At 40.0% G+C, this 14836-nt stretch overlaps 1 protein-coding gene across 2 annotated transcripts in view; it reads right to left on the reverse strand.

Annotated features, from left to right (window-relative positions):
• Window positions 1–7835: 7835 nt before the first annotated feature.
• The window catches only part of LOC117502388 (class I histocompatibility antigen, F10 alpha chain-like), a 30838-nt gene continuing 23837 nt past the window's right edge, over window positions 7836–14836 (reverse strand). Inside the window, exons 2-8 of one of the 2 annotated variants that reach the window (XM_034161417.1) lie at window positions 14279–14545; window positions 12721–12999; window positions 9629–9931; window positions 9298–9399; window positions 8541–8561; window positions 8349–8409; window positions 7836–7976 (exon numbers count right to left, since the gene is read on the reverse strand). In XM_034161417.1, the coding sequence (XP_034017308.1) occupies window positions 8354–8409; window positions 8541–8561; window positions 9298–9399; window positions 9629–9931; window positions 12721–12999; window positions 14279–14545 (1028 nt within the window). In that variant the 3' untranslated portion in view covers window positions 7836–7976; window positions 8349–8353. Of the gene's footprint in view, window positions 7977–8348; window positions 8410–8540; window positions 8562–8598; window positions 9197–9297; window positions 9400–9628; window positions 9932–12720; window positions 13000–14278; window positions 14546–14836 lie in introns of those variants that run through there. The other variant, XM_034161418.1, reaches the window with a different exon arrangement.

The raw sequence follows: 14836 nt of genomic DNA on the forward strand, positions 1-14836 counted from the left end.
AGCCGTGACTTTTGCTCCCAGAGCGCTGTAGCCCAAGCGCGTGCCTCACCACGAAGCAGATTTATCACATAAGCTACTTTGCTAGCATCAGTCGCGTACATGACGGGATGCTGTGCGAAGACGAGCGAACACTGCATAAGGAAATCCGCGCACGTCTCCACACAGTCTCCGTACGGCTCTGGAGGGCTTATGTATGCTTCCGGGGAAGGTGGGAGGGGTCGTTGAATGACCAGTGGAACGTCACTGTTACGCACAGGGTCGACGGGAGGGAGAGCCGCAGCGGCGCCCGAAGGGCACGCTTCCACCTGCGCGGCGAGAGCCTCCACCCTGCGGTTCAGGAGGACGTTCTGCTCGGTCATCAAATCCAACCGAGTCGTGAAAGCGGTGAGGATCCGCTGCAACTCACCGATCACCCCTCCTGCGGACGCCTGCGCGCCCTGTTCTTCCATTGACCGTTCAACAGCCGGTTGACGCCCCTCGGGATCCATGACGCTGGCCGAGATATCCTGTTGGGGAAAGTGTAGGAGCACGGACCCACAACAGGGGGCGCAAATGAACGGACAATGGATAAAGCCAAATACAACACTTTACTGTTGTGAAAATGCACAACAACAACAACAGATTACAATAGTGAGTCAAATACAAGATGTCATGTGGGCAGGCTCGAAGATAGGAGACATCAGTCCGAAGTCGAACGGAACCACACGATTTCCTCCGCCACCGAACCCGGGAATACTGGAGCCGCCAAGGTCCCGAACTCCCAGGTGGCCACTGCCTCCGCGTGTCGGATCTGGTACTTCTGGCGAGGAGCAAACACAGTTAGAAGTGGGTGCGTGTGCACCCAGCAATACGTACGGTGGAAAACCACCTCCTCCTCTCGTCGAATAAAGAGTTCACAAAAAAACACTCAAGCAACAAAGGGTTATTATCTCACAACCAGCTGAGGTACGTTACCTCAAGGTTAGAACGATATCTCGGCAAAGAGGTGGAGATGTCGTCTGGCTGATATACCAATGCTGATCCTGTTGAGTGGTGACAGCTGTCAAGGATGATGAGCGTCAGCTGTCACCCTGGCTGCTCCTGTTAGGCGGCAGGCGCCCTCTGGTGCCTTGGAGCCCGCACTCCAGGCAGGGCACCCTCTGGTGGTGGTGGGCCAGCAGTACCTCCTCTTCAGGGCCCACACAACATTTGTGGTGTATTCAATTGAATATAGGTTGAAAAGGATTTGCAAATCATTGTATTCTGTTTTTACTCGTATTACATTTTACACATCCCAACTTCATTGGAATTGGAGTTGTAGACACCTCTAGAATTCCCACTTTGGTGCTGCTCACGCCACACCAAAGTGAGGCTGACATCAGCATCTTGGCTGCCAACCAATCAGTGTAACCGGAGGACCTTTGTGGCTAGGACAGCAGTGGGATCGAACCCTGGACTGCTCGAACTAAAGACCAGAACTCTACCAGGTCAGCCAAAGGGGAATTCCCCGTTAGCCAAGCGAGTGGGAGCATCTTTTCAATCCCGACCTTCACCTTGCTACAATATAGGCTTGGAGAGAGAGGCCAGTATCCGGCCTAATTCAGGCCGGTGTTACATCAAGATTTGTGATCTTGTTGAATTGAGCGCCTCGTCGCATAAATCGACAGTTCTGCATCGCGATAACATTGTGCCGTAAATACAGCATTTACATGCAAATTCTAACTTTTTCAAATTGAAAAAGACGCTTATTGCTATTGTATTTTCATGTAAAGACAATGTGCGTTTCCTTCAGTGGGGGAGCTCAGCTCCATTGCGAATGTTCTGTCGAGTTGAGCATCCCAACAATATTGTACTGTAAATACAGTGTGCACATGCAAATTTTACCTTTTTAAAATTGACAAGACACTTATTGCTGTTGTATTTTCATTCCTCTGTCACTCAGTTGGGGAGTTCAACATGGTAAAAAGGAACATCAACCAATGTGGGGAGGTGTGAAAGTCTGGGTACAGAACTGCACAGCGCTTCTCCGCGAACATTTCAAATGATAAATAAAATGAAAGACACACCGGCTTGTTTCGTCAGTAGTTAATTACGCGTGTGTTCACTCTGATCGTGCACTGCACTCCAGTGTATGTGTCCGAAGCTCAGATGGTTTTCACTGTCCAGTCTTCTTCTCTCCTCAGTGGGGGGTGTAGATTCAACCTGTCATAATTTATCTAATTTTTGTCTTTTAAAGGTGTTCTCTTTCAAAATGGCATTTGTTGCTGCCGGGTGAAAGACGCTGCGCTCCGGCTTATAATTTCACCTCTGCATTGCCCAGTCAAATTTCTTCTGCTTTTATATTGTAGTAACGAAGATGTTTAAAGGAAATGTATTGGAGTAAATGTCACCAAAAATGTAAATAATGAAGTACAGATATGTCAAAATTCTACTTAAGTACAGTAATGCAGTATTTCTACTTTGTTACAACACTGCATCTCATCAGAACACCAGGTTGTCAGGCGAGGCGACCTCATGACTTGCTGAAACATAATGCAGCATCACCGAAATATTGGATGGGTGTCTTCACAATCGGCTGGCAACAAAGTCAGCCGGTGTCAATGGAGAGTGAGCAAATAAGTATGTTGTGCTGCTTACGGTTGCAATAACTGGCACAGTATAGAAACCAGAGTGGGATTACCTTTCACAAGTGAGACTGAACAATAATTTTGGTGATTTTACCATTTGTAATATTATCTCATCGTAACAAACAGTACTTGGGTGATTCTTAGACTAAGGGCACTTATTATGTCCTTTGATTATATTGTATGAAAAACAGAAAAAAAAGGGGAAATTTCACACTTTTATAGTTATCTTTACAATGAAAGTGTGTTAAGAAATTTGTTCTAGTGGTCTATGATGACTTTTTCACCTTTTTTCAGCATCATTATATGCAAATATTGCCATTTTGTGCTTGTCCCACACCAAGACTTTTGATCTTCAATGATAAAAAATGAATGGTAAAGAAACGTTTTTTTCTAATGTTTTAAAATATCTCTGAATAAAATATCAGTAAAATAACCAAAACATAATTGGGGTATTCAATGTCATACTACTGTTGTGATTTTTTTTAAACAAAATGTAGTTGTCCCACACTATTGCCGTAATTTCCACCACAACACTAATGTCCCTTTAAACAGTTTGTATGAAAGATTGTTTGGGTAGTTTCTATGGAGATAAACAGTGACATCAGAGCACATGTATATAGCGCCAAATCACAACAAACAGTTGCCCCAAGGCACTTTATATTGTAAGGCAATGGTGTGGTGGAAATTACATTTACAAGGCCAATAGTGCCCGTAGTTAAAGAATCACCCACTTATGTGTAACACTATTACAGCAGGAACTGGTTCTCTCTCTCATAAGCTGTTTCCATCTGGGCTGATGATCCCCTCAGATGTATCTTCTGGCAAATTGTAGTTGAATTTTCAGGTCTTTTTAATAAAACCCTCTAACTTGTATTTTTAATTAGTTTATATCAAGTTGTAGAGATTTACTTTCAGTTTGAGTCTAAGGAAGAAAATTTTAGAAATTTCTATATTGAAAAGCCTGATTTACTTTCTGTATTTGAATTTAAAATGCGTGAAATACCAAGGGGCTGAATACTTTTGTGACCCACTGTACATAACGTCTATGCTTGAACCCATGTTACAGTCTCACTGCTGTACAGAATTCTGACTGCTGTTATGTCATCTGTTGTCAGGCAGATGACATAACCGCAAGTGACATTTCAAAAACAGATGTGAGTAATTTTGTCAACTTAACTGAAAAAAACAACACAAAAGGACTGAAACAGCAGCAAACTGAACTGAAAATGCATGTACAGTCCATAATTAAAAGGTGCAAATTTTAGCATCAATGTATGTTTGAAAAACAAACAAACAAGAAAGTTTGATGTTCCTCAAATTATTTATTCAAGAACCAAAATCTGCAGTTTTTACTGACTTTCATTGAAGAAGGTGAGAAATGTAATTATTAAACATCCTTGATCAAAACATCTCAAAATAACATACAGTGTTTAAAACATGAATAACAAATTCTTTATACTGAAAAGCTTCAATCAACAAGATGGTAAAGAAAAAAAAATGAATAAAGAATATTTGCAGAACTAGAAAATCTGCAGATTGTGTGTGTGTGATAATGTGAGTCTATGTGGAAATTTATATTCTATTATTGCATTTAAATTAATTTCAGTTCAACAACAACACAAATCATCACCAAAAATATTGAATTGCTCTTACTGTTGATTTGTCTAACACAAACATAATAATGTAACATTTTATGATGATAATAGCTCCTCTGAAAATGACAGCCTTAAATCAGAAGTGCCTGACTCCGTGGTATAACTCACAAACTCGCAGCTTAAAGCAGATAACCCATAAGTTGGAGAGGAAATGGCGTCTCACTAATTTAGAAGATGTTCACTTAGCCTGGAAGAAGAGTCTGTTGCTCTATAAAAAAAAGCCCTCCGTAAAGCTAGGACATCTTACTACTCATCACTAATTGAAGAAAATAAGAACAATCCCAGGTTTCTTTTCAGCACTGTAGCCAGGCTGACAAAGAGTCAGAGCTCTATTGAGCCGAGTATTCCTTTAACTTTAACTAGTAATGACTTCATGACTTTCTTTGCTAATAAAATTTTAACTATTAGAGAAAACTCTAACTCTAACTCATAACCATCCCAAAGACATATCGTTATCTTTGGCTGCTTTCAGTAATGCTGGTATTTGGTTAGACTCTTTCTCTCCGATTGTTCTGTCTGAGTTATTTTCATTAGTCACTTCCTCCAAACCATCAACATGTCTATTAGACCCATTCCTACCAGGCTGCTCAAGAAAGCCCTACCATTAATTAATGCTTCGATCTTAAATATGATCAATCTATCTTTATTAGTTGGCTATGTACCACAGGCTTTTAAGGTGGCAGTAATTAAACCATTACTTAAAAAGCCATCACTTGACCCAGCTATCTTAGCTAATTATAGGCCAATCTCCAACCTTCCTTTTCTCTCAAAAATTCTTGAAAGGGTAGTTGTAAAACAGCTAACTGATCATCTGCAGAGGAATGGTCTATTTGAAGAGTTTCAGTCAGGTTTCAGAATTCATCATAGTACAGAAACAGCATTAGTGAAGGTTACAAATGATCTTCTTATGGCCTCAGACAGTGGACTCATCTCTGTGCTTGTCCTGTTAGACCTCAGTGCTGCTTTTGATACTGTTGACCATAAAATTTTATTACAGAGATTAGAGCATGCCATAGGTATTACAGGCACTGCGCTGCGGTGGTTTGAATCATATTTATCTAATAGATTACAATTTGTTCATGTAAATGGGGAGTCTTCTTCACAGACTAAGGTTAATTATGGAGTTCCACAAGGTTCTGTGCTAGGACCAATTTTATTCACTTTATACATGGTTCCCTTAGGCAGTATTATTAGAAAGCATTGCTTAAATTTTCATTGTTACGCAGATGATACCCAGCTTTATCTATCCACGAAGCCAGAGGACACACACCAATTAGTTAAACTGCAGGAATGTCTTACAGACATAAAGACATGGATGACCTCTAATTTCCTGCTTTTAAATTCAGATAAAACTGAAGTTATTGTACTTGGCCCCACAAACTTAGAAACATGGTGTCTAACCAGATCCTTACTCTGGATGGCATTACCCTGACCTCTAGTAATACTGTGAGAAATCTTGGAGTCATTTTTTATCAGGATATGTCCTTCAATGCGCATATTAAGAAAATATGTAGGTGTTGTGGGCTGGGGTGTTTGGCTGGCTTGGGTTTTGTTTTCTGTTTCTCCCACCAGGTGGTATGCATTCAGGACTGAGTGGCTGAGCATTAGGACCTCACCCTGAACACCTGAGGCTTGTTATCACGTGCAGGTCATCAGGACTCACAGCTATGGTGTATTTTGTCTTGATCAGAGATTGCTGCATTTAAACCTTGAATGCACAGTGTGTGATTGCCAGAGACTCGACCTTGTGAGTAGACGTGTGAGATCGATGTCAGGAGAACAATCTCACCATCACGGACGCAGAGACCGCTCCAGGTTTGATGCCACAGTCTGTGAAGGAGGCTTGGGTGAGGTCTCACGCTCTTCAGCACACTTCCTGAGGTAATTTGGTTTTGATGACTTTTATGAAGTAATGACAGTGGATTTGGTGTCCCTCACACCTTGTGTTATTGAGCTGTCACGTTATGCTAATTGTCTAATCAGCTTCTGCTGCAGTGGAGATTTGAACTGAGTTGTTCTGTGCCTGCAGGGTGAGAAGCTGATGTATAGATTTAAGCCAGGAAGTGTTTGCTGATTGTGTGCACCTTTGAGTTGTGTCTCTCTGTGTGGAGTTGGACTCACCTCATGTTTTCTTTCTTCACATACTCGGTTTGTCGCGGCCACCTGGGGGGGTGTCGGCGGGGTCCCTGGGTCTGAACTGCTGTGGCTCCGGACCGTTTGCGCTGTTAAGAGCGCGCCGTGTTTCCACCTCACCAGACCGCAGACTTTTTAGTTGTTTAGCACCGCACCCACTGTTATGTTTATTAAATTCTGTTATCTTTTGAACCGTGCTCTGCTTATTTTATGCTGAGTCCTTTCAAACGCTGGGTCGGTGCTCCGACCGCGTCCGAAACATAACAGTAGGACTGCTTTTTTACATTTGTGCAATATCTCTAAAATTAGAAAGGTTTTGTCTCAGAGTGATGCTGAAAAACTAATTCATGCATTTATTTCCTCTAGGCTGGACTATTGTAATTCATTATTATCAGGTTGTCCTAAAAGTTCCCTGAAAAGCCTTCAGTTAATTCAAAATGCTGCAGCTAGAGTACTGACGGGGACTAGAAGGAGAGAGCATATTTCACCCATATTGGTTTCTCTTCATTGGCTTCCTGTTAATTCTAGAATAGAATTTAAAATTCTTCTTCTTACTTATAAGGTTTTGAATAATCAGGTCCCATCTTATCTTAAGGACCTCTTAGTACCATATCACCCCAATAAAGCGCTTCGCTCTCAGACTGCAGGCTTACTTGTAGTTCCTAGGGTTTGTAAGAGTAGAATGGGAGGCAGAGCCTTCAGCTTTCAGGCTCCTCTCCTCTGGAACCAGCTCCCAATTCAGATCAGGGAGACAGACACCCTCTCTACTTTTAAGATTAGGCTTAAAACTTTCCTTTTTGCTAAAGCTTATAGTTAGGGCTGGATCAGGTGACCCTGAACCATCCCTTAGTTATGCTGCTATAGACTTAGACTGCTGGGGGGTTCCCATGATGCACTGAGTGTTTCTTTCTCTTTTTGCTCTGTATGCACCACTCTGCATTTAATCATTAGTGACTGTTCTCTGCTGTCTTCCACAGCATGTCTTTTTCCTGATTCTCTCCCCTCAGCCCCAACCAGTCCCAGCAGAAGACTGCCCCTCCCTGAGCCTGGTTCTGCTGGAGGTTTCTTCCTGTTAAAAGGGATTTTTTCCTTCCCACTGTCGCCAAGTGCTTGCTCTCAGGGGGTCGTTTTGACCGTTGGGGTTTTTCTGTAATTATTGTATGGCTTTTGCCTTGCAATATAAAACGCCTTGGGGGCAACTGTTGTTGTGATTTGGCGCTATAAATAAAATTGATTTGATTTGATAATAGTGACAACAATGACACATCTTGTTTACCTGCTCCCAGATATGAAAAAATAAATAATATTGTGGTAAAGATTAGAAAGTGCATCCTGGGGAAAAAAAAGTTTGATAATGTTGTAAAATATCTGCCAAATTTAAATAGTATTTTCAAACTCGTCTGTTTTTAGCTATTCACTCAATAAGCTCCAATACAGAAAATTAAAGCATTTATTTTTTAATTCTAAAATTACGATTAATTATTAAAACAGTACTCATCAATAATACATTTACTCCCAGTTTACAGATGAACAGAACACGACAATGTCTCCTCATATTCCAGTGAGACATTTATCCAAAAACCAAAAACGACATAAAATGGAAAAAAAAAAGAAGAAGTAAAAAATACTGTTCAATTTAGCTGCTCCACATTTCATTAAATAAGTCATCAAAATGCTTCTGAGAAAATTCTTAATCTAAAGTTCTCGTAATAATCCCATGGTCACTCAAATGAAAAAATAAACCTGAACCACATTTGATTTTATTTCAGAAATATCATGCGAATTAAACAAAACAAAGTAAATAAAACATTTAGAATCTTTTTCCCCATTCTGAAGTTGAAGCAATTTTCTTTTTCCACCAAATAAATTACACCTTACATTTTGATGATGATTGTTGTTTAAAATGCAGATTTGCAGAGTTTGAGTCTTATTTTTAATCCATATAAAATGAGTCAGTGTTCATGTTGTCGTGGCGTCTGGATTCAGGTGCTGTGACGCCTCCGAGCTGCTGTCAGCTGTAAAATCAGAAAAACAGTCAGTCCATTTATTCTGAACAGCCTTTAAGAAACAGCCAACAGAGCAGCAAACATCTGCAACTACAAACCTTCAACAAAATACAACTGAATAAAAAAAAACCTGCACTTATGAGACGGAGGACATTTAGCTCCTGAAACAAAAAGACAAGTTCAGTGTCAATTTCAGTTCAACAAGTCAGATTGTTTCTTCTACAGACTGAAAGAAATTCCCCTTAATGTTGTTTTTTTTAAAAGGTCAAGGTCATTGGGTTCAAGGGTCAAAATTAAGTTTTTCACTTCGCTTTGCACCAAACATGGCTCACATATGCAGGTGGGTTCTGGAATTACCCAAGTGAGGTCAAATTTTCCAAAGGTCAATCATTGGGTCAAAGATCATGTCTGACTCCTCCCAGGTCCTTTCACTAATTTCTGACAAACTTCATATTTCAGTGAAGTTTGATCCTGAAGCTGACTTTTAAAAATTCATCTGGTCAAAGGTCAAGGAATTACATTTTTAGCCGACTGGGACCAAATGTGTCGCACACCGAGGTGGATTCCAGAATTGTCCTATCAAAGGTCAACCAGAGGTCAATCATTAGGGTGAAAGTCACCGGGGTCAAATGTCAGATTGCTGTAGTTGTTACTGTCTTCATACTCACGGGTACTGTATAAATACAGTGCTGATGACAGAAATAGGTGAAATTGCTGTAGAAATATTTGTTTTTATTTTATTGATGGTGAAATGACATAAAATAATAGAGATGATATGAAGATGACTGTGACGTCCCTAAAACAGAAATTACAAACTGATCAGATGAACTCTGAAAAACAATCAAATCAAAGTGTTGGAAACTGAAATGACAAAAACTTTCTGTTTTATTCGCTCACCTTTCTTCTTCTTGTAAACTATGAATCCAACGATTGCAGCCAGAACAAGTGCAAGAAGAACCACTGCAACAATGACGGGGACGAGGACGTCACTGGGCGTCTCTGTCCAAAACACAACAACAGCAACAATTCAAACATGCACAGAATCAACATGTCCCATCTGTCCATTTTTAGACAAACACGTCCAGTTAGTGAGGAACTGGTTTCCTGCTGTCCACCAAAATAAGTGTTCCAGATCAAACAGGATCATCTCTGACTTTGAACTGAGTGACTGTAAATATGCATTTAGCAGTTTGACTCTCAAGCAAATGAACTGAGACTGTTGTCTCACCGTGGTTGGTCCAGATGACGTCTTTGTCCAGTTTGGTGATGATGTCGTCTTTGACACCAGCCAGCTGAAACACACACTCGTACTTCTCCCAGTCTTCAGGTTTGACTGATGAAAGGTTCAGGTCCACACTCATCTGGAAGGTTCCGTCGTGGTTGGGGAGCAGCTCTCCGTGATCCACGTCCTCAAAAAGCTGCTGTCCTTCTTTTCTCCAGAATATGTCAGCTTTATCAGGATAGAAACCTGTAGCATGACAGCAGACTGGAGAGGACGGAGACTTCTGGAGGAGAGACACCGAGGGGAGGTCTAGAGAGAGAGAGACAGAGAGAGAGACAGAGAGAGAGAGACAGTGAGAGAGAGACAGTGAGAGAGAGAGAGAGAGAGAGATATATTACTGATAATTCTTCCATATTGGCAAAACGGTCATGAATTTTTTGCTCTGAAAAAGTAAAAAAAAAAAAAAAAGCATGAACATGAATATTGATATTTTACTTTTGATTAATTAATTCATCATTTTGTCTGTAACAATGTGAATCCAAACTTATCGAATACGTTTTGAGAAACCAGTCAAAACCAGTTTAACAAATTCCATCAGTGTGAATCCAGCTTAATTTTTAAATTAATTTAGAGCGATTAAACAGTTCAAAACAGCTGTGTAAAACGTTTTAACAAAATAAGTTTAAAACCAACTTAAAAACTGATATCTGTAATCAAGTTAAATTCAATCCCATTTAAACAATCCAGTTTGCAGCAATTTAAAACAAGTTCAAATGAAATAATAATAAGTTTGAAGTAGTTCTGTGTTTAACAGATGAGTTTGAAACAGTTTAAAATTAAAAAACAGTTTATCTGAAACAAAAGAGGAAATTTTCACATTTTGAGAGCAGAAACAAGTAAAAATTGTCATTTCTTGTTAAATTACTGAATTAATTATCAAAGTTGTTTCAGTTGTTTTCTGTTAATTGTTGAATGTTTGAGCTTCATTTTATTGTTTTATTAAATGTTCATCATTCATGTATCATGTTTGAATAGAGGTCAAAGGTGAAGAAAGAGATGGACAGAAGTGAGGAGGAAAGAAAGTGGGATGAAGAGAAAAAGAAATGAAGATGGACAGAAAAATAGAGACAGATGGAAGAGAAAGAAAAAAGGAGGGAGAGAAAAATAAGTGAAGAAATAAAGAAACTAGAAGCACTCACAGAGTGCAAACCTCCGCCAAGGCCATGGGGTCACTGATGCCATAACATCTACACGCTGTGGAATCATTGAACCTAAAAAAGTCTAACAATGATGTTGCTCAGTAGTAAAAAAAAACATTTCATCTGCTGTGACTGGATAGCATGTATCCTTAGTGCTTGGCATCACAGTTTATTGCAACTTGCACCTTTCCCAGAAGCTACTGTCATCTGAGCACTGATATTGATATTGCATGTGCTTATAGACAAAAACAAATAAGAGACAAAATTCAATTTATTATTCAACTAAACTGCAAATATATGATTTTTTTTTAATTTATCAAACACTTCTCTAAATAAATAACAGTAAACTCTGAAATAGAACTATTTTTTAAGTGTTGCATGTGCTACATAATGAAGTGCATCTTCTGTATATTCAGTGAAGTGCACCGAAGCATAATATATGTGACAGTAAGGTGCTGATGTCAGCCTCTGGGTTTTCTGGATCCTAGGCGAGATTCATCAACACCTGAGATTGGGTTTTGCACCTTGTGTACTTTGTTCAGTGATGTGCACTGAATCAGAACTTAACCACTGCTGAGTTTACTGCTGACTCATCACTTTGCTTTTGCTAAGTGAAGTAATCTGGATAGTAATATTCATTGCCACTAAAATATAATAATGCCAAATGATAGTGCTTCATCTAATAAATTCATTGTGCTCCCCAGCCCTGTATAGATTGTCATGAGGGATTTCCTCTTTGCAGTGTGTTGTATTTGACATCGTTTACTAACAAGGCCATAGGGTCACTGACCCTAAAGAGATTCCCTCCTTGGCACAGTGATCTATTCAACAATTCAGTGTTACAACCAAAACTATGATACATACACTTTTCTTTCCTTTATATTTGATATCCTTGACCATGAAAACATTCCACTAGAACTTGGAATCACTTTTATGTCTTTATTAGTTCAAAACGATTTTTTGGTAATGGCGGTTTTCTTCTAGATCTTGCTCCATAACATTTGAAGCTACATCAAATCTGATGAATCAGTACAGATTCAGCTACAATTTGGTGTTAGTTGTGCATCTCTAGCTTCATTTGTCACCTCACACTGACACATTTTCTATTTTCCCTATATTTTTGCATATACTGGATCACCAGATGCGGAATCCGGATCCGATCATCACCAAACTTTGTTGTTTGATAGAACATTTGACTATGTTACACCCTAATTTTTCTCAAGCCTTTCTGCCTTGTCTTTGTGGAGTTAGAAACTAGAATGTCAAAATGGTAAATGGACTGCATTTATATAGCACTTTTCCATCTGCATCATATGTTCAAAGCGCTTTACAATTATGCCTCACATTCACCCCAATGTCAGGGTGCTGCCATACAAGGCGCTTACTACACACCAGGAGCAATATGGGATTAAAGGCCTTGCCCAAGGGCCCTCAGTGATTTTCCAGTCAGGTGGGGATTTGAACCCATGATCTTCTGGACTCAAGCCCAAATTCCCCCTATCCTGCAATGGTGAAGAATCCTTTAAAAAATTCCTGGATCCGAATCATGATCTGGATCACCACTAAAATTTAATCACTTGTTCCTCTTGTCATTTCCAACCACTCCACAAAACTTCATCAAAATCCGTTCAAAACCTTTTGAGTTATCCTGCTGACAAACAGACAGACAAACAAACAAACAAACTCGACCGAAAACATAACCTCCTTGGCGGAGGTAAAAAGTAAGACAGAGAGAGAAAAAACTGATGTGTGGACACTGAAGATAAAAAGAGGACAGTTTGATGGACAGTGAGTCTCTACGTGATGGTTCATGTTCAGAAACATGTTCCTGTGAATCTGACACAGAAGAGCTTCATGAACCGTGTGTCAATCAAACCACATCAGGTCATGTGACTCCACCTGTTCTCAGCAGTTGGCTCCTCCCATAGTTCAGGTGCTTCTTCAGCCACTCAGGACACTCCTGGGTGTAGTAGTGTTTATATCCTGCCAGTAAAGCTTTGTTATTGTCCAACTTGTGTTTGGTGATGACAGCCTGTGGATTTGGAGCGATCCATGTCAACGTCTTCAGGTCCAGTGATATGAAGTCTTCTCCATCATAACCATACTGCATGTAACCATTAACGTGTCCAGTCTCATCGTTCCATTCACAGCCAGACATCCTCTGGTTGATGTGGACACCTGAGAGAGACACAGAGACATGAGTGAAGCAGAGTGAGACCTCAGCACAGTCAGCTGTTATCAGCTGATGTCACATCTTGACCACAGAGACACACTGATCCACAGACCCCAGATCACAGGATCCACATCTCCTGCTGTGATTGTCCCCACTGAAGACACTCACAGACAAACATCACGTGGACACAGTGGACCAAACAGTGAGACGTCCTGACACAGTCACTGTCACACACTGAAGACCTGTCCTGACCATCAGACGCACATGAAACCTGATCCTGGACTTCACATCACGTCCACTGAAGCCCTGCAGACAGAGGACCAGGAAGGAACCAGAGAACCAAAGCAGAGCGTCCTGAAGCTGTTCTAGAAGCTTCCACTGAAGGACGCTTTGAGTCCAGGATCAGTCACTGGACTCCACCTGCTCAGTGATGTTCAGCAGAGTCTGACTACAACTGGTCCAATGAGACGGAGACCAGCAGGACCTTCATGGAGACCAGGAGGTGTCTGTGTGTCCCGATTGGTCTGTCCATCAGCCAATCACAGCACACAGATGTTGGTTTGATGCTGCCTGCTGGATGAAGCAACACGCTGTGGTCAGCAGACTTCATCTAATCTGGACTTCTACTTTCTATCTGAGACTTTAGTGAGGATTCAGGAGTTTTTGATTCATTGATTAATATTTTTCTCAGTGAATGAGTAAGTGAGTGTCTTCACATGACTGATTTTACTCACATTTGGCAACATGCAGCCTGATGAACTGACTTTGGACAACATGATCTTTTCAGGACAGAATGAAGAGCATTTTTACAAGAACTAAATCAAGAATTCACACTTTACAGCACTGATTTCCTGCCTTGATTTCAAATGACACTTAGAACACTTGTGGTCCAGTTTAGTGACTTTACTCTGAGCTTCACACACTTTACATTTTTAAATACGACAAGAATTCAGATATATTATTATCAATATTTACAGCTCACGACTTTATCTCACATTTTAAATTGATCCTCCATAAACTCACAAACTCAACATTTATATTTTCCTCAAGTGGAATCTGGACAAAATTAATAAACTGAATGAAACTACGAGAGATTCTGCAGATAAAAAGAGAAAAATTTAGTTTATCTGTTTGTTTCAGGTGTTAATGAGTGAAGACTGATGAATATTAAGAACACACACACACACACACACAGGGACAGTTTTGTGTGTGTGTGTGTGTGTGTGTGTTTTAGCAGCTACATAATGAAAAAATATTTTGTCAGTAAAAGTGAAACAAACTCACCTCCAGTTTGGTTGAAGCGACGTTTTACTGTTTCAATGTTGTTTTTGTCGACCTGCTGGTTTCCCTTATTGATCTCAGTGTTTCTCTTCCAGTACTGAGGATCATCAGTTGTGATTTTTTCCATCCAGTCCTGTTTGGGTTTTAATCTCTTGGTGTTACTGTCATAATGACTTATTAAAACATGATCAACATAACTGACAGACGCAAACTCTGGAAGATTTGTCACTCCAGAGGAGGTGGTTTGGAAAAACCTCATAGTGTGAGTCACTGTTAAAGAAACAAAGAAAATAAATTTCATGTTTAATAAAATTGTGACAAACTCCTGCAGTAAATTTCAGACACAGCAGTGAAGTTAGATTGAAATTCGATATTCAGACATTCAGCCAATGGCAAAGTTAGGGACCGTAGAAAAAGTACGTGACTACAAAAAAGTGTAAATCTAAGAATCAGCAAGTATTTTTCTTTAATGTGTTTTGGAAACTGTATTTTATTCACTGCCCAATAAATAAGCATGTGCTGTGTTTAAAATGTAAAAACAAAGTTGAAAAACCCCAGCAT

The sequence above is a fragment of the Thalassophryne amazonica genome, chromosome 20 (genome assembly GCF_902500255.1).
Source record: "Thalassophryne amazonica chromosome 20, fThaAma1.1, whole genome shotgun sequence".
Lineage (NCBI taxonomy): Eukaryota > Metazoa > Chordata > Actinopteri > Batrachoidiformes > Batrachoididae > Thalassophryne > Thalassophryne amazonica.